General features: G+C 38.8%; 1 protein-coding gene across 2 annotated transcripts in view; it reads right to left on the reverse strand.

Moving 5' to 3' along the window:
• Positions 1-20,819, reverse strand: part of CADPS2 (calcium dependent secretion activator 2) — a 323,412-nt gene that overhangs the window by 153,045 nt on the left and 149,548 nt on the right. For both annotated transcript variants that reach the window (XM_055712157.1, XM_055712158.1), the window contains exons 7-8: positions 10,561-10,672; positions 1,790-1,929 (exon numbers count right to left, since the gene is read on the reverse strand). In XM_055712157.1, coding sequence (XP_055568132.1) covers positions 1,790-1,929; positions 10,561-10,672 — 252 coding nt within the window. The remainder of the gene's footprint in view (positions 1-1,789; positions 1,930-10,560; positions 10,673-20,819) is intronic.

Here is a 20,819-nt window from a genome sequence, read left to right on the forward strand (position 1 = left end):
GTAAACTGGAGGTTAGGAAGACCCTCTAAAAACCCCAGAAGAACATTTGCCAGCTAAGAAAGCCTCTGGGTAAAGCAGGAGCCTGACGGGAGGCAGCATTGGAGCCTTGTCCTTGTTGCTGGACTCCGGTCAAAATAAGTTGCATGCTATACCCTAACTGGGGTTGCAGACAGCAACATTACCAGTGACCTGATATAAAAATAAGGACTTCTCCCAGTCACCTGTTGGGATAGGTGCATGGGAGCACAACATCCCTGATGCAGCTCTAGTGTGGAGTACACACCTGAGCCAGGTCATGTGCTAGTTAGGTGCATCTGTTGTGTATTATTAACTACCGATGTTGTTCAAGTCATCCCATCCCCATGGCTGCCTTTTGACAAACCTCTGAAGAAGGCAGGCAGATCCTGCCACCCCTGCAGCATTCGGTGCTTCAGCCGGCTGAGTACCTTCCAGCAGCACGAGACTGAAACCATGGGAGGGGAGTGAATCTAGACAAGGGTGTGCCACAATTACCAAACCATTTCAGAGGTGTTTGATGAGTGGAAATGAATGGGGCAGGGGGTGGGGACTGACAGGAGAACATCATGCTTTAGTACAGACAAGCACTTTTCTCTCCTCCCTGCATTGTCTCCACTCCAACTTACGTCAGCCTGGTCTTCCTGCTCTCTCCTGCCACATTATCCCATTTCTCTTATGAATGTATTTGCAACCCTACTTCTCAGTTTTCACATCCCAGTCCCAGTCTCCCAGCACAGTACCTCCAGTTCCCCTGTTGGCTCCACGACGGGTCTCCCCCTCTTTCCTTGCAGCTCCTAGTCACCAGCCACAGGTTTTCAGCCAGCAAATCTCATTGCTACAGTCCTGATCATTTGTGTCCAAGTTTACCAAAACCAAAACAAGGGCTGAGGTTGGAATTTTCAGCTGAATCAATTACTGCTTTGCCAAAATTTAAATGAGTTTGTTTTGTTTGTTTTTTTTTAAAACCCACAGTATCAAATATAGGCAATTTTGGCAATTACTGGCTGTATACAATGAGCAGAATATTAACAGGAGATTATAAAGCAATCTAAATAGTATGGCCACTACATTAATTCTACATTAACATGTTGAATATTCCTCTTTTTTTACTTCTACTTAATTCAGAAGAAGATAGAAGGATGGAAAACAGTCCTGGTGATTGCTTTATAACAACAGATACAGCCTTGCTTACTGTGTGCAACACTACCTGTTTTTGCAGTTGGGCTGAGGAATAGTGGTGGCAGTGGGCTAGAGGAGCTGTCTTTATGAATAGACTATTCCATATAGTTTCAGTGTTAGACAGAAAAAACATCCTTGAACTGGTAGTCGTACACAAATTCCTTTCAAGAGAAATACCATACAACAGACAGAAAGAAAAAGGGAGACTATGTTGCAAGTACCATCACATTTAGGTATATAATTAACCCTATTTTAATGGAAAAATATGTTTCTCCTAAATATAAACTTTTTTTTCCAAAGTGCTATTAACTGTAACATTCAAAACCAGTTTCTAGATGACACTGTACTCTTAGTTCTGCATTTCAGTTAGATCATCACCTGTTTTTACACGTCACTGAACAACTGAAATGAATGTTATTCCTGATTATTCCAAGCTTTATGTATAAAATGAGGATATAACACAATGCTGTACTATAGGAACTGTTGTACACATTTATAATATTTTACAAACTTTAGGTTTTTAGATACATATGATTAAACACACGGTGAGGCAAAATAATAAAATACAGGCACCCAGGAAATAGCCACTTACCCACAGTGCTTCATGTGAGGTGGTTTATCCATTCTCACCGCCAGTTTAATTTTCAAATCACTGTCCTGGCTGTTTTTGGGAACTATCATTTTATGCAGATCAGGTGACTTTGGGCTATTGGATGTTGGATACAACACTACCTGCAAGTCATAAAATAAAAACTTCAATGGGTTGATGCAAAAAAAAATATGTGGTAGTTTTTAATGGAAACTTCTAAGCAGTGAAGATTCTTGTGGCATCTCCTCCAGTCTGAAAAATGACTAAAAAAGGTTTCAGAAATCTAATAAACAAGTTGAGTCAATCTTATTGTAATAGATAAATTTCCAAAACAAACTCACGCACTTCTTACATTTTACTATTATGAGTTAATAAAATTTCCCTCCTCTGTTCATTCTGAATTAACAGTTTCAAACAAAAAGGAATAGTTGATACTTGAAAATGGTCATGTACAATCAAACAAGAACCTATATTTTTACATTACTCAGTGTTCTGCTGGAAACATCCAATTGAAACCAGGTGCTGCAGCATGACCCCTCCAGCAGTGACATAGCTTGAGGGAAGAAAACCAAAACATGCTCTTTCTTACCAACCCCACTTTTTGATCAACAGCATTAATAAAAGCCAATTATAGTAAAAATCACAGAAATTGGGGATTTCAAAACATCTTTGCTGCAAATGGAGTATAATAAATGTAAGATACTGTATGCAGTTCACATGTGATATGACACAAACCTTTTGTTTAATTTACAGTGGTAGACACATAAAAAGATACAAGATACAATGATTTTTCAATATTTAATTTTAAGAAAATTGCTATAAGTTTCTTGAGAGTTTTACTAGGTAACCATTATTTTAGATTAATATAGTCAAAACCTGTTAAATATTTATTTATTTGCCATCCAGAAAGTTACCCGTTTATAGACAGTACAATTAAATATTACTTCATGAAATTCTTATACACAGTCACACATTCAGCAGTTATATGCTGCTGAAACATGTTTTCCTTTCATTGTTATTATAAGCATTACTTCTGAATCAATTTAGACTCTAAAATATGCTAAACATGCTATCTGGGAGACTGTCATAACGTTCACTGTGTTCTGAATTACCACTATCATGAAGCAGTATTTCAAAAGTAACCACACTCTATAAAGCAGCGTTCTTCACATTTTATTTCTTGAAAACAAAAATTAATCATAATGTTAACCATCAAGTTAATTTCTTATACATCGTACTTTTGCCTTGTGTCACGTCTATAAAACAATATATTCTCCTCTGCATTATTAGCAAAGTTAAATCAAGGATCTGAGTAAGAATCTCCAAGCGAGCATAAATCTAACAGATGTTATTAAGCCAAAAATATTACAATAGTGTCATTCAGATCTAATCATCTGAAAGATGACGTAAACTGAAGGCCTTGTTTCTCATCTCAATATTTTGCAGAAACACATTCCTGCATCCTGTTAATATTAGGAGCTCTAGTGAAGCAGAGAAATATGATGCATCACTCCTAATCAAGTGTGTAACCTTTGTAACACCGTTGGGAGAAATAACCTGTCAGATCCATTGAATACATTCAGTACCATTTAGAGGGGTAACAGAAGAATTGGTATATACTGGTTTTAATAAATCAGGAGGCTATTTTTATTTTTCTTTTTGCAAATGCATAGCAAATACCATTTATAACAGAGCTTATTCCTTCTTTCCCAAGAAACAATCTGATTTTCATTTTGAGTAAAAGCCTTCCCATAAAAAAAACATTTAAAAGCATGAGTATGGCAACCTCTGGTGCATCAGACAGAAAAAAATATTTAGCTTGTTTATATTTTTCAATGCAAGAATATATAAACATAATTATTACTCATTTCTTGCATTTAATCACTTGGCATTCACGTAGGACTGTAGGTGATGTTACAAATTTTTCCTTTTCTACAGGCTGCAGTTCCTGTTGTCCTGTAACAGCTTATTACAGCTCGTGTATCTCAAGTGACATCTTTCTCCTGTCAACTTCTTGAGTTTTTAGAATGCTGATGAAAATACAAGCAGATAAGTATATCATTAATTCATAACTTCAGTACTGACAATTCCTCTTCTGAATTTTTAAAGAGGTATTTTGGAGCTTTGTTTTCAAAGCTCACACAATGTGTAAGTATCTAGCAGAATATTTAAGTATGCACTGTCTTGTGTTTGTATTACACTTTGTCATGCCTTCCAGCTCTAAACAATGAGAGCTAAATGAGTTTTGTCGTCAAACTTTTTATCGTTACACATAAACACACGTACACACATGCATACAAAGCATTTGACAGGCATTATTACCTTCACAACTTTCATGCTAGAATTGCCCTTAAGGGCAATGCTAACCATTGTGTACCATATCATCAGGTGGCACAAACTGTGAGCTCCCACGAAATCACTGAAACCAAAATACTGGGCAAATGTTCCTTGATAGGAAAAGTAAAAAGTTGCTGAAATTTATATTAAAAGCATTGTCTCCGCTATGGTGCACTGTACTGCAATGTCATTGCTATTGTCCATGGAGAAATTTTCTAGGCTATTCTGTCTCAGATTTCCTTTTAGCACTGCTTAAGGGATTTAATTCTTCTAGTGGTTTTTCTATAATCTACTTTAAGAAATAAAATGGTATCAACTCATATGTCTTCTCTGGGGGATATACTCTTCCACTATGCCTAAAACTGCTAAAATCTTCCACAAAATTCCTACTACAGCATACATTTAATAATTGATTTTTATTTTTTTGTTGTTTAATTTACTTTATCTTGTTCTTATACCTGTGAATATCACCATAGTAGATTATTCAGCAGCAGCACAGAGAACCGAGTTGTTAGTCTAGGACAATGCTTCCAATACGTAAACTAACAGCTGATCTACATTAAAAACTGTAACGAACTATTAATGACCAGAATGCTACACAACAAACATAGCTGCTGTGCATCGCGTTGCTTCAGCTGACTTAATGCAAATTAATAGTATCAGAACAGTGTGAGTTGCAATAATTCAGTAAATTCAATCAACCTGTGATGATTAAAAATGCTTGACCATGTGGTCTGATGGTATGTGGTATTAGATTTCCTCAGACCAAACTGTAACTGAAAAAGTGGCAAGCTCACTTGATGCCTCTTCTCATTCAGATGTAAAATAAACAGAAATCTTTAATATTATAGAGCAACACATTTATGGATTCGTGCAAGATGATGTTCTCAAAACACGGTTTCCTAATTGTGAATGACTGAAAATGTTTCTCTCCTGGGCTTAAAATATGACAGGTTGAAAGACACAAAGCTAATACCATTTGACAAATTAACTACCCATCATTTCTTGTGATTCAGTTATGTATTTAAGTCTTCAGCTGGATCACAATAGAAGAAATTATTTGAAGCACACCTGAGCCAAAAGTCAATCCAGCCAAGCAATTACTAACTCTCCTCTATTTTTGGCACATTGATCACACCTTCTTTTAAAGGTACGAAAGAAAAGTTGAGTTGTCCAAAATACTTGAAGGCTTGAACAAACCAAACGTGGGACAATCTTGCTTTCCCAGAGCAGATATCCAAGCAGAAGGTTCAGAGTCAAAAGCAACTGTGCAGAAATACCTCCTATCAGCACCCCCATGTTTAGATAAAGCTCTCAAGCTAACCATCCCTGGCCGCTGTTGTCCTGTTGTCAAAAGAAAATGCAGCCTTCAAAAGGGACAAACAAAGCTAAGAGGCAAGGAGTCTGGTAAGCTGTAAGCACACTTGAGAAAAGTCAAAATAATCTCTCCTTTTCCCCCCAGTCCCCACTTGTGGCTGAGTTGAGTTTCAGCCAACTCCTGTCCTTGCATCCTGGCTGCTCCCCCTCCCCTACTTCCACCCACAAACATGATGTTCAAGAGTTGAACCCAAAGGCTGGAGTTACCCACTCTTTTGACCCAAGTATTTGAAACGAGATAGATTTTACAAGTTGTGGTGGTCTAAGACATGTTTTGAGATCTCAGACCTTGGGCACCAGACCTTGGTAAACATGGTAAGTCTGAGCAGACTATGCTGAGTTTTGGCTCACTGTCACAAGCAAAAAAGATGAAAGTGAAGGTCTGCAGCTGCTCCTTAACGCCCTGACTGGGAGGCAGATGACACTTAACATGCTATTACAAAAACCCCTTCTCTCTCCAGTATAGCTTACACCACAGAACTTTAAAAGAAATAAAGATGCAGCCCATCAACAACCTCTTCTTCACAACACAGTCTGGGCTATCTTCCAAAAGCAAACCAAACCCTCAGCCTGGGAGGTGCCTAGTGCCTGGGGCTGCCCTGTTGTCCCTCACCCTGCTCTGCTTCCTGCAGCCCTAGGGAGCCGCTGCTGCTTCTGGCACCCAGCTCCCTCTTCTTTCTTCCAACCACATGGCCCCCAACAGGAAAGCCACAAGATTTTATGAGAAAAAAGCTCCCCCACCTGATGTGCTCTGGGGGAGCACAAATGGTGCTACAAATGATTGTTTTCTGCCATTGACCCAAAACACATTTTCTTTTAATCTTATTTCATACCTACTAGGATGAAAAATTTTAGCCTCAACACTTAAGGTCTGCCTAAGTTACAAGCAATTGAGGACTGAATCTTATGTCACACGGCCTTGATCATGAACAGCACTGTGAGCTCTGTTCAGAATAAACAATACACTCATGGTCATGCAAGTAACCCCAGGAGGAACTGGAGAAACCAGTTCTCTAACTCCCGTGCTCCACCAGAGACACTTCTAACTCAATTTGTAATTATTTTAAACTATGTAAGCCAACAAGCACCCAACATGTAAGATCATATGCTCCCTCAAGTGCGTTTCTTGAAGCTTCAGGCAACAGCACTAATCCATTCTATGGAAGGCTTTTTCTTTCATGTTTTAAAATGCAGTAATTTGAAAAAACACCACTGCAAGCAGAGCAGCCAGGCAGATGTTCTGTTATGAAATAAGCACCCATTAAGTGGCACATGCAAGTTTATGCTGCTGGTCATTGTCTGAGCAAAGATCATAGGAGAATTTCCTAGTTAAATACATGTTGTTATACTGATTTGAAAATAGGCTTATACACCAAAAATTATCGCAGCTGGTTTGGGATAGGAAAGAGATACCTAGTAACAGCGTAGAGGCCCTTTAATGCTCTGCTGTTTGTGTAACTATGGCCCCAGCTTTACTTAGGGGACACTTAAATAATTTTTGACAGAAATGTCTACTGACTCAGGTCACCTTCTCCCCTAACTTGAAAGTCTGGAGCTGTTCTGAGCTATGTCAGCACCTTGCCCAAAGACAGGTTAATGTCAGAAAGCCAGAAGCTGGTGTCAGTGTGACAAGAAATGAAGTTCCCTTGAACACCCCAGCAGCAGCCTGCCAGCACAGCACTGCACTCATGTCCTCTTGAGCATTAAGTCATGATGCGCTGCTGCCGGGAGGATGAGGCAAAAGAAGGGAAGGGACAAGGTTGGAGGTAGAAATGGGAAAAGGAGATGGCTCTCTTGCAAGTAACTCCCTTAGAAAAGTTCTCACCTAGGGAGCACCTAAAGAAAGGGTTAATAACAGCTTGATCAGCAAGGGAATTTATAAGTGCTCTACATGCGTTCCGTCATTTCACCTACTGAGTGATCTCTTGCTTTTCAGCTATGACTGTATTACAGCTGAAAAACTGAGACAAGGCTTTGGTTAACAGGTGCTTAAAAAGAAACAAATACCAAACAGAAAAACTGAACAGGTGCATGGTGAGAGAGCTACCTAAAACACTTGTTGCCAAAAAAATGGGAAGACTTTGCAATTTATGCAATCGATGGACCTCTGCTGATGCTGCCAGCTGAACACTTACCTTAATGGAACTTAGCAATTGATAAAAGTTGTCTTTTAAGTCCTTGCCAAGGAGCCTCTCTCCCAAATCTGACAGCACACATGCCTGAATGAAAAATTTCAATACATTTCTCAAGAATTTCTGACGAGAGGCAATCTCAGAGAAGCTACTGAGAAAACCCCTATTAGTGTGGGAACAGTAACACTCAGCCAGATATAGCAGGGTGCTGACAGGCAGGTTGCTCTGGGAGCAAGAGAAAAAGCGGGAATGGAAGTAATCTCTTACCATTTTCCAAAATTAAAAAAAGACAGAAAAACTCAGACTTGCAAAACCTCAGTCATTTCAAAATGTGATGGAAAAACACATTCCCCAGGATGCAGGCTTTAAATTAACGTATTCACAGTATGAAATTGTCTCTGCTCAGCAGCTCTTTGAACACAGCACAGAAGATAAACAAAATGCCCTATGCAGTCGGAATTCAGAAACCAGGCAATCTTGCGAGTATGGGTACGTAGCTGGTACAGCTATTTTATAATGTCTTTAAATCAAACCCTGAGTAACAGCAACAAAGGGAAAAAAAACCCCAAACAACCCATGAAACTGCACAACTAATTATTGCTGGCTGCAGCTGACTGTGACAAGCAGGTTGTGAGACAACAGTTCCCTTTTAATTCAATAGTCAGAGCGACAAGACTGAAATATTCTTATATTCAAAAAGTATCAGCAAAGACCACTTGCTGTTCTCACATTGTATTCACATGTGTGTTAAGCAAGCACAATGATTGTCACTTTGAATTACTAGGTTTGAACATCTTCGTACACAAGGTACTGAACAAGAAAAAGTGGTGTCAGATCCTTGAGTTTCAGAAACCACCAGGCTGATGTTTCAGAAGTATTTACTCCAAACTCTGAAGGCTTCTTCACGCTTCCTTAGTTGTTGCACATACAAATGCAAACACCAACTCTGCATTCTGTATGCACATACAGAAATTATTGAAGTGGCCAGATCAGCATCAGTCACATAAAAACTGTACCACACTTTTCAAAGGTATTTGAATAAATTAAGTTCTTCACATTTCCTCATTAGAAGAGACGTAACCTCGCAGATGCAGCCTGACTCACTTTATAGAAGTTAAATTCAGTGGTTCACTGTATGCAAAGGTCTACATGACCACAGACACAGACCACAAGTCCAGAAGCTCACGTTCTGCAGAAAGCAAATCCAAATAACATCCTATCCCCTCCTGCGCAGCACACATCTCTGTTTTTTCTTTCAGTGGAAAACTGGGTTTGTCCAACCCTCCTCCAGTTTGTAGAGAACAGAGAATGAAGTTTAAGATTTGTTTTTTGTTTGAAAACACTTCAAGCGGTCAGCAGGGAGCCAGAAGAATATCCCCCAGCCTGTAAAATCTTCCCTTGGCATTCATGACTGGATTTGTTTGGGTTTTTTTCCAAGGAAGAGAGCAATGTCAGACAATCGACATAAGTACTACTTCGTTTCAGTTAAGCACATCTTAAAGGCCTTGAAGGGAGATGTTAAGTACAGACAACAACCCTTCTGTCACTTGGTGCCTCACCTAGTGACTTGTGCAGCAGAGGATGAGCAGCCTCCAGCCTCTGCTTCCCAACTGGGAGTTATAAAGCTGTAAGTATGGTCTGCCCTCTCTCCTGAAAGCACAAGCCTGCATCCCTTCTGCTTCACCATGAGCTATTTACTTCTGGAAATCAGCAGCGTCTTCTGAAACCGAGGATCTGTAGTGCTGGGATCAGGGTCTACATCTGAAGTTAGTAAGTGTGAGAGACTGCCATGCACCGATGGCAGCAGTGGAAACACCTTCTCCTCTACAGGTCTGGGGAAACCTTTGCTGGCTCCCCATTTCACACCTTAGATGTGTTTTCATAAAAGCTGATCCCTTAGTACCAAACAAACCCCTTTGGTATGTGATGGAAGTTCCAAATTCAGATCACGTACCTTGATGCTGCCTTCTATTTCTAATTAAAGATTAAACAGAACAAAACCTGCGCAATAACTGCAGGGTATGGGAAATGCAAGCTTCAATAATGTAGAAAAGTGGTATCAGGTCAAGACACATGCTTTGAAGAAAGTCCTTGACAGATGAGAATTAATGCCCACAGTAGGCATACCTCAGAAGGGGCAGGTTTGAGTTGAATTTTTAAGTACAGAAAAATACCAGCAGAAGTATCTTCAGGACTTTTCAGAGCAAAAGCAAACCCAGCTGAATCAGCTGCACTCCTGCAAGTCACTGCAGTGTACTAACCAGGCTTAAAGTTGCCAAACTTTATTAGAATTAAACTTATCCAGTGGGATCCTGCATCTTTCCAAAGGCTACCTGAATTTAAATCTCTCAAACCTGAAAATGAAGACAACGACAAAACAAGCCTTTGAAAGCTAAAACGTATACCATGAGAGTACACAGTACCTTAAAACTGTTTTGTTAAAACTCTGTAAAATATTCTCCCAATCTCTCCTGGAGTGAGCAACCACCACTCCCAAATACTGTGGTTAAACCAGAGAGGTAAGGTGGCAGATTCCCCCCTCTCCTAAGTTCATCACCTACCACCATCAGCAGGAAGGTGTCTGCCAGCAGCCCCGGGTATTGCCGGACCTGGGAGGTGCAGGACAGATGCCCAAACAGGCTGATGCACCCCATAAGCCAGCGTAGCCTTTTTCCTGTTATTTTCCACTGCTAAGGACCATGTGCTGTACACAAGGTCATTGTGGGAGATTTAGCTTTTACTGACAACATACCACATCTCGAACACGGGGAAAAGTCTCCCTTAAAAGAAAAAGCACTGTTTGGTACAGCTGCGGCAGAGCAGGTGCCATACCAAATACCTTATAACATTCTATGGCATGTTTTATCAATAGTTACATTTCTGCACATCATTTCTCACATATTTCTCATGTCTACACATAATACTCACTCTTCCCAGTTCCTTATCTTCAAGTGCCAGCACCCCAGTGCTTTCTGTAAAGAGTTTTACTTTGACAACAGGCCGAGGGTGAGTAGTGGTGAAATCCCCTTGAGTTCCCCATCTGCAATAAATAAAAGAACATAATTTAACTGGGGCTGAGGACAGACCTGAGTGTGGTAGGACTGTATTTATTGATGCACTAATAGAACTTAACTTCCAAAGTTTTGGGGGGCCAGGGTGGAAGAGAGAGGGGAGGTACATTTCTGAGCATCCAAGAGTAAATATATAGATGGGAAAACTGGCTTTTCTCTGTGATGAGACAAATCAGGATTTTTCTGTATGGCTTTTGTAATGAAAAATCAATCACAAGTTTGCTAATGGCAAACCCGAAAGAACTCAAATTATGTCCTTATAGGGAAAAGCAAGAAAGCAAAACCAAGCAACAAAGCACAAAGAGATCTTTTTTTCTATTAAATATGATGTTCACTACCTTGCGCATACAAGTTTAATACAACAAAGAATCATGTCTCGATTCTAAAAATAAATAAATATTATGTTTAACTTCAGGAGACCAAACTATGCAGAAAGGGAGAGACTTGAGCAGAGTAAAAACCTTATGTTTTATGAGATGTTACAACTTAATACAAGCACATAGGAAAAATGTAAACACAAATGCAAAAATGGAAAAAAAATATGTTATTTATCAGTGTGACTATAGCTCTGCAAGATAATTACTGCCACAAGGCTTCATGCTTTTAGAGAACCTAAATTAGGCAGACGAACTTCTAGCTGTTAATCTCTTATCTCGATTAAGACACTTAATTTGTCAGCCTCCCCCCTTGTCCCCGATAGGCTGGTGGTACAAAAAAAAGGAAAGTTATAAGAATTAGATTGCAAAAGAAAAAGGAAAGTTATAAGAATTAGATTACAACTTCCTCCGACAAGCTATTCCGTTTTCTTAAACAATTGGATGGTACTCATTGCATTGATGATACTGGTTCTGTTTGTGCTACTAGGCACAAACAAAATGCAAAAAGTAAGTGCAGCTCCAGTTTCTCTTAATTTTGTTCCACTACTTGAGATATTACCATTAGTAGAAACTAAACAAATAAAGAAAAGAGGCGACCTTAACAGTATGCTCTAGAAAAGGATGTATTATACAAGCTAAAATCTTAGGGCCTCATTTACAAAAAGCAGTATTTTGTTTTCCATGTTCAAGAATAATTTACACAGTCTCTCCATTGTTGGAAAATCAACATATAGTAGTAATCCTCCAGCAAAGTAATCTAACAGGTAAAAGAAAATCCTTCAACTAATGTGAGTTACAGGCTTTAAGACAAAGTCTAGGAAGTAATATGTAACTGAAACCGAAGTGTTTTAGGAAAGTGGTGGTTCTGTATAAACCGGTCCTACAGGTGGCTGAACACATGCTGGACCATGAAAGTGGGGTTCACTGAAAATTAACCAAATCTCATGTTAGATTCTGTCTTTGCTTTGTCTCCATTAGATAGATGCTCACTCTATTTGTCTGTGGAGGGTGTAGCCTCAGCCTCAGCCAAAGTGGTAACTGAAACAGGGGCTCTGACAAGAAATTACCTTCCTGAGGGGGCGAAAACCTATTCTGTGACCTGATGATCGATGCTGCAGCTGCAGGACAAGACAATGCCTGGCACTGCTGCTCTTCCCAGCAGTGGTCCCAAAGGTAGGTTTTGTCACAATACAGAAATGAGATTTCCAAGGAGAAAGCATCTGCATAAAAGATGAAACAGTTGTATCTGCAGTCTCCCCACCTGGATCCCACTATTCAGGAAGAATGCTGCCTTGCAATCGCAAACACGAGCTAAGCACTTTGTTAGCTGCACACTCTCTCTTGGGCACCACGACATACTTGTCCCTGAGCTTCCAGAAGCCTTGAACGGTGCATGCTGCAATGGACAGGACCACCCAAATACTCAAGAGAAACTACTGAAATAACAAAAGGAAACAAAAGCCTCTCTACAAATATCTAGCGCCAGCATTAGCTCACAGACAGAAGAAAAGAAATCAGAAGAAATCACGCTGACTAAAGGGAAGAGACCCAGCCTGTTCAACAAAGAGAACATTACTGGTGCCAGCTCAGCTGCTGCAAGCTGAACAGCAGGTACGCACCGCTGCATGCGCTGGGGTCTGCACACCCCAGCATCTGGTCCCAGGACCTCCCCAGAAGTGGTGCAGCTTCCTCTGGAGCCACACACAGCCAGGCTCCTTTTCTGCAGAACACAGCAGGGAGGGACAGGGCACACACGAGCCTCACCCAGGGAGCCTGGCAGAATTTGTTGTTTCTCCAGTTTAGATGCACCATGACAGACTTATGTGGATGGGACTAACACGGTGTCATCCACCTGCTGGCAATCATGTCATGCTAGAAACGATCTTTAACATCACATCTGAACACTAGCCTTGACTGAAATCTATCTCCCGCTTGTTCCATTGTTCTATCTGCAATATAAGTGAAAATACTGGGCTAAAAAGCAATGGTCTGAATCAATTCCTAAAGCTTAATGCTCACAGTGGAAACATTCCACGCATTGATCTTCACACTCCTGGCTGATCAGGACTTCAGCTGACTCTCATAGTCTCTTAAGACCATGTCTTTGGAAGTTAATTATCTGGTAGAGCAGACGGTCACAGACTTTACTGTCTAGACTTTACTATCATTCCTCATGAAACAGCACGTGAGGAATCGTGTTCTGTTAGAAAAGGCAAATCCAAGATTGTATTCTTTAGCATTACGTTTACTTGCGGGCATCTGATATTCCTCTCTGCTAACAATATTACAGCGAACTACACAAGGCTCATAGTTCATCTTTTTATTCCTTGTGGATTACCAGAACACGAGCCCTGTTTCTTTGGAGCTTTGTGTGGTTGCAGAGGTATTGCTTCATACCGTTTGAAATCAGAAGCTGGGTGAAAGCAACCAAAATAGAAGTGGTATCATGTTCATTTCAGTATGCTTTTCCAATAATGAACATGGGTATGAGAGACCCAATAATCCAGACAGAAACCGAGTTTATCTCTATGCTGTACATTTAAAAGCACACTATTATGCTATTATGCATGCTGTTAATGCATTAGGCATTAAGTGAAGCAGAAGTCAGAAATTACAGCATAATCAAAATGTATAATATTGAACTCCCAGCTGTAGGCTAACCCATATGAACACTGCTTCTAATAACAACTGGCAATTTGCATTTTTCCGTTTTGTCAGTACAAATGAAATGTAGTTACAAAAGTGGCCTTACTGTCTGTATTTTGCAGCAGCCGCTAACAAACTTTTGTCTTGTTAAAAATAAAACTCTGAGCTGTAAAGATTGTGCCAGGAATATAATGAGATACCAGGCACTCAACATTTATTAAGGGTGATCCAAAACAAGGGGTAGATTGAATAAAGCATGCAGGTGGACATAAGCTAGCTTATTTTGAAATGCGGCTTTACAGTTCTGAAATCAAATTATATTGGTTCTCAAGATCTGACAGCTTTCAACTCTTTTTTTTTTTTTTTTTTTTTTTTTCCCCTGGCTATTTCTTTCATGACACCTGGTCAGACTGCATTCAACAAATTAACTATTTGTTTAGTCTTCCTGATTATAAATAAGATTTCAGTTCAACCAAATTCCATTGACATGGATATCACACTTTCAGCTCCTATATCTGAGAGGATAAAACAGAGATGACATTTGCAGCGTACAGATCATCTTAAAATTACCTATAATGTAATTGCAAGCAATAACTTTGGAGAAGCTACTGTCCTATCATCATCTGTGACTAAGAACTGTGCAAGTAAATTGCATAATCCTATATATAACGCCACGATCAGAAATGTAGCTTTCCTGGCTAGTAAATATGAATTTACTGACTCACTTGTAATTTCCACTGTAAAATTCCGTCAAGTTTCCCCACAGTTTTGACTATTTATTCTGTAACTATATGTCTGTTGAAGGAGCTGTTAAGGTTAATGGTGAAAAATAGGTTAGGAGGATACCTAACAATTCCTGGAATCAATACCCAAACAGTTAATTATCATGATGCATATCTTCATCACCATTACTGTACTTTCTTATTTCAATTTATAGATTTTATGTGCTGCATATAATTATATCCACTTGGTTTCTCAAAAATGTTACATTTTTCTTCCAAAACACATTTCTCTTCTGTCAAATGCATTTATTAATACCTGTTCTCACATCTGCTTAATCTCATTGGAATGGCCGTAGTGGAACACTTCCTTTAAATTTAAAATCTAAGCTGCTAGGTGTAGGTCAGACAAATCTGTATTTTTCTGTTAAGGCTGGGATTGTACCCTGATATTTTCCTGGAGAAAATACAGCGCTTCTCAGAAATGTCTTTCTGAACCACAGATTAAAAGTCAACCACCATACAAAGGATTGTTTGTATTATCTGTAGGATTGAAGAAATTTTTAGTTGTTTAACTGAACAACCCTTTGACTCTTTTAAAATACGAACGAACAATGTGGCCTGTGGAATTTGAGCACTGGATAAAGAAAAGTTACTTTTCTTTATATTTTAACTGTCAACAGCAGTAACAGTGAAATATTTTCTGCAAGAAAATAAATCCTACAGCTGACTTTTACTCTCCATACAGGGAAGCAGGTGAACTTGTAGGTTGTATCTTGGTTTTCTGAGAAAACAGAAGGAAATGGTATGCACCATTTTGATCTCATTTAAGTCAAACTATGTTGCAGATAATTTGTTTCAAGCTTGCTTTGCTATTGAGATAGTGAATTGTGGAAGGAAGAATGAGAAGGAACAACAGGGACATTAATTCACCTAATTTCTCAAATTGCTATTTACAAAAAGTGTATTTTTAATATTTTTTAACATAATAGAAAAATGTACTCCTTTACATTTGTAATAGCATACACTTTAACTACCAAATGTATGTAAGCAACAGAAACAGCAAATCAGCCATCGCCACACCTTTGGAGGAGCCATTGATTTATGAATGCCTGTCCAATTATTTTTGCTAATGTGAACAATTTTAGTGCGGAATGTGTCAAGATGGGAAGTGCAAAATTTCTGTCCAAACTAGTGTGGATCTCATGCAGTATTCATATTAAGTTAAAAAAAAAATCCCATTATGGTCTGATTATTTTTTTTCTAAATCTTGCTAGAAAAGTAACAATAATTTCAGTGCTAAATGCTGCAGTGTCGCTCACTGCACTCTCAGCCGAAACCTGTGTATCGTACATGAGACCTCTAAAATCTCCAACTTTAAGCCTTAAAAACCCCCACAGTCCTGCCTCTTCAGGCTCTCATTTTGCCACATCATTCTCCTTTGTATACATAATTTTTCTGCTTTCACCTACTCATTCTTTTTATTATAGGAACTGCAATGATTTGATGCTTTATCATCTTCAACCATAAGCCTCAGTCTTTTCACCGTATTTACACTGCTGTCAGAGGTATGTGGGCTGATACTGCAATTGGTGACAGAGTCCTTTGCCAAAGTTGATTTCCCTTCAGTGCAAACGGACCCACTACCAGCAAGGACGTGGCTGTTTATTTCAGGTAAAGATTTATCACTGTGTCACAGAACCCCCTCTAAGCAAATTTATTTTCCTACTTCATTCTGCAAGACATTTTGTACACTGGAAAAAGCAGCAAATTTCTCTCTTGGGTTTCCCACTCTCACCATGGTCTTTGTTAGTCAAAACTTTTATTTATGAGATCTTAAATCTCCGGTCTTACATTGGAGTGAATGTTGTGAAATTTATTATTCTAAGCAAACATCTAGAAATTTTATTTTAGCCCTATTTATTGGAACATTTCCTTTCTGATAAAATACCAAGTCTACAGAATTTTGCACCATCAGGAATTGATTTTCCTCAGCAATTAGGAAATCTCCTTTTCGAAACCAATACCAGAGTGTATTGGTCTCTTTGGTCCCTCCTTTTGCATCTTTCTAGGTTTGATTTTTGGTTTAAATCTACTGTATAAATCTACCTCAACAGGTTTCTTAATTGTTAAACCAGCTTAAGAGGTCTTCTGAAAGGGTTTTCCTTTTTTCTATCCACACAGGGATGTGCTACAGGGCTGGAATGAGCGGGAAGAACCACCAAAACCAGTTTGTAGGTGTCCAACTGCTCCACAGGACTAAGGTATTCACTAGCACTTCATTTTTGTACATCTTGGAGCTGGACTGGAAGTACAATGCTCAGGCAACTTCTCCGTGTCTCAGCTGTTTCAAGAATTTATACCAACTTTGTCGTTTCTACTTTGTTTAGAAACGTACTTTAACTGTAGAAAAATAGGTATCTCGAATTTTCAGGTTAGAAGTCATATTCACAGTGCAAGTTGTGAGATGAAACACCAGGAAAAAAAAAGACAGATGAGATTTAGCACCTCCCTGTCACATCTGACTACACTGATACTTTAATCTAGTTCAAAACACCGTAAATCCAGGTCTGATAAACGTTCTGTTGTTAGTGAAGTATTGAGTGAATGTGGAATTTATGAAGTGTTGCATATTACTAACTACAGCTGCATATATACAGAGAGAGAGAGAAAAACAATGTGAGAAACCAAGCAAGCCGCTGTACCAGCAGTGCAAGTTACCCCACAGCGATCCAACAATAAATCTTTAATTTGATGAGCAGGTTTCATTCAGCCAAACGAAAACAGAGTTAAATCCATACTTACTGGATTCTGGCTATTTTACTGAGACCCCCAAAGACAGGATTACTTAGTACTAATTGCTGCTAGTTTTTCTCCACTAATAATAAAATGGACAAGTATCTGCTCTTCTGAGCAGAGAAATACCCATGCATTTGGCAATGACCGACACTGCAACGGTACGCTAGAAATCATGGCCTTAATACTAGCAGCTGTCTCACACAATCCAAAGGCATGTTTATTTTCTGCCTTTTGCACGCCTTACAAAATAATACGAACATTCCAGCTTCCCCCTTTCATGAAAGTTCTTGAAAAAGGATGCTGAAATGTTACTGCACAACCAACAGAAGTTTATTATGCAGCATCAAGGATGTAATAGGGTAATGATTGTTCCCTATAGGCAAAATTACAACCATTATTATTTTCATGTATATTTATATTTATTTATATATACTCCATTACATCAGTGGGATCTGGAATTCATGTTTGAAACCACAAGGGAAAGAGTTTGTATGATTGTACCTTTCTATAATGCGGTTTAGGTTGCAAATATTATTTTTTTTTTTGGGGGGGGGGGGGAAATATCTATTTTCTTCTTGCTCTATTTGAAAATTACTCATTTATTTTGATGGAAGTACAAGGAGAATAGCTCCTTCCATCAGAGCAAGCACATTAAGCAGCAGCTGAAAGGCAATGCATAAAGAAACTTCCGAACAAATTAATGCCCTTTTACAGTAGAAGCACAGACAAGCCCTGTGCTCAGGCAAACTAAACCACGAGCTTGGCCAGGTATTTTGGCCTTTCACCAATAACCTCATTGAATCTTTTATGTGTCTTGACTCTGTTCTTCCCTGTGCTACTGTGATTCCACCATTTTATGCAGAAATCTTGCTGAGAACTATAGATTCATTGTTTTACAGCCCCTATTACAGAAACACTGATACTTCGCATAAATACTTTCAGAGCTGTCAGCTAGTGAAGGAGCATTACAATAGAAACTATTTTAACCCTGAGGTTCCCACCAAAATCTTCCTAAAACTACAAAATACAGATATGAGAAAGATAATTAATTCTACAGAGACAGAAGACAGTAGGAAGAAGTACAGACAAATGGGAAAATTTGGTATAAGGATGGAAAGTCATACAATTGCCTTTTAAGTGTCACCTTTGATTTCACCTAAGCAGGGTCTACACTACTGTCCCTTACTTTTCTCTTTTTTTTTTTTTTAATTTATTTTATTATTTTACATTTATTTCCATCTATATGGGAACTTTTGACTTGGCATGCTAGCAGTTTGAAATGTAGACTAACAAGACATATCTTAACCCTTCCCTTATAGAAAAGGTGGATGCTCAGCACCTGTAGCTGCATACACAAAGTAGCCTGGCATTCAATTGCTACGTGTGTTGTCCAGTCACTATCTAGTATAGTCACTCAGAAAGAGTGAATGTTGGGGTTTTTTTGTTCTTCTGTGGATTCAGCAGCAAAATTGAATGCTTTTAGGGTGGTTGTTACAAAACATTGGCAATTGCTTCTTGGAACTTCGCTGTGAAGAAGTGAAAGCTCTGAACTGGATCCTCACTTTGGCTAAAGCAAGGATACAGTGTTTTGATGGATATGCTATATTGTAAAGCCCCGTTACACAACTAGTCTAATATGAAAGGAAAAGAAGAATAATCTGATCATAAAGTGGTTTTTTTAGGGTTTGCTTTTGGTAAAAATAATAACTGTTTTAAATAAAGGAGTTAACAGAGCTCAAACCTACTAACCATTTATCACAGAGCTAACGATAAGCTGGACACAATTGTGTATTTATTTTTAAACACATTCTTTATATCTGAAAAAAACCCTCACCTTGTTAAAAAACCACAAAATTGTGAATAGTTTTTCTTTAAAATAAAAAGGTGTCTAATACAACCAGAAAGGAAAACCAAAAGAGGGGTTCAATGCATAATAAGCAACTAAGTAAAACCACTCATTAGGCTTCCTACACTGAAAGTGAGAAAAGTGCACTCTAACACTACAGAATGCTATTATGACAAGTATTGTCATCACAAACTTAAAACCGTATGAATAAATTATTACTTAGTTTTGCTTTTCCATCTCACTTTCAATACAGGCAACCAAGACAAGTCAGGGTGAAGATTTTCAAGGGTGTGTAAAAAGACTGACATACGGCCAGGTGCTGGGCACCACTGCTATATATTGTGTGAAGAATTCATGGGAGACATTAACTCCTCTTTCCCACCGAGTTTCAAACCCGGATGGGGGCTAGTGATGGACACAAAGGCAAGACTTGGTCACTTATGCTCTTGAAATTTCAATATGCATATTTACTTCAATTTTGCCTTGCCAAAGGCAATTACGAATCTATCACAACATTGTTAAAAGTTACAAAGCCTATTTATTTCACATTATTTAGTATTTGTGTGACACTTTAAACCTTCAAAATGTTACACAAATGTTGATAAACTGACAGTACTTTGATGAAGCAGATAGACTGATAGGTAGGCTTAGATAGTTCAGTCTTTGTGATCTGTTTTCTCACATCTTTAGGCTGAGATGACAACATCTATCAGGGAAGAGCCAGGAATCAAATCAGAAAATTTCAGTATTCCATCTAGCATGACATCACTTCTATTTTGAAACCCCTTTTACTCCTCTTTCTGACTCCTACTATTCTTCTCAGCTATCCACATTATTCTGCCTTTGTTTCTGTTTCCTCCTACCCTCAATCTGTTGGTATTGCTTTCAAGTAGACACATTAACCCGTAGACTTACACCTTACAGGCTACGTAGTTAGTAAGAAATTTCAAGACCTATTAATTTTCTTTTTGTCATCTGTTCAGTGGACTATTCCGTATCCTAAAAGTACTGGACTGCTTGACGCTGCTGAGGATCAATGCACATCCTAATACAGCACCAGCAAGGAAGAGTCTGCCCATGGTGGGGTGAAAACCAGTTTTCTGAGTGTCATGAGCACTTGAGATATTCAGGCTATGAATATTTTGTACAAGACTCAAAAGCAAAAACTTCTTCCTTTTAAACCCTTTTCCTTAACCTTTCTCTTCACCCAAAACAGCAAGCCAAAACATAAAATTTGTTCCAATTCAGACACTGTATCTAGTCAAATGTTTAGCAATTATTTTGAACATACCTGTATTATATTGCATACAACAAATAAAAGCAAATTTTTGAAAGGTCTCTTCAAACCAAGATACAAGAACGGTATATTTTGAAAATGTAAAATGGGGCATTCTGATCATATCAAAATTTAAGAGAAATCCAAAGGAATTGTTTTCATGTCAACTACTGCCCACAAACAACAATTAAATTTTCCAATGATGAGGCAGGTGCAGACCACTTTGAATAAAAAATTTCAAATCCACTCCACTAGAGTATTCCAGAAGAAGACTGGAGGTAAAATTTGAGGTAAACCCTCCCAACCTCACCTTTTTTTTGACAGACCACCATCCCTCTACATGACACTTCACAGGCTGCCTTTGCCTTCACTTTGACCCACCCAGGGACCAGGTACCTGCACTAGTATGAGGCTTAGCCTGATCCAAAGCATTTTTCTTCTAAGCAGGATTTA

Source organism: Falco cherrug, chromosome 5 (assembly GCF_023634085.1).
Source record: "Falco cherrug isolate bFalChe1 chromosome 5, bFalChe1.pri, whole genome shotgun sequence".
Lineage (NCBI taxonomy): Eukaryota > Metazoa > Chordata > Aves > Falconiformes > Falconidae > Falco > Falco cherrug.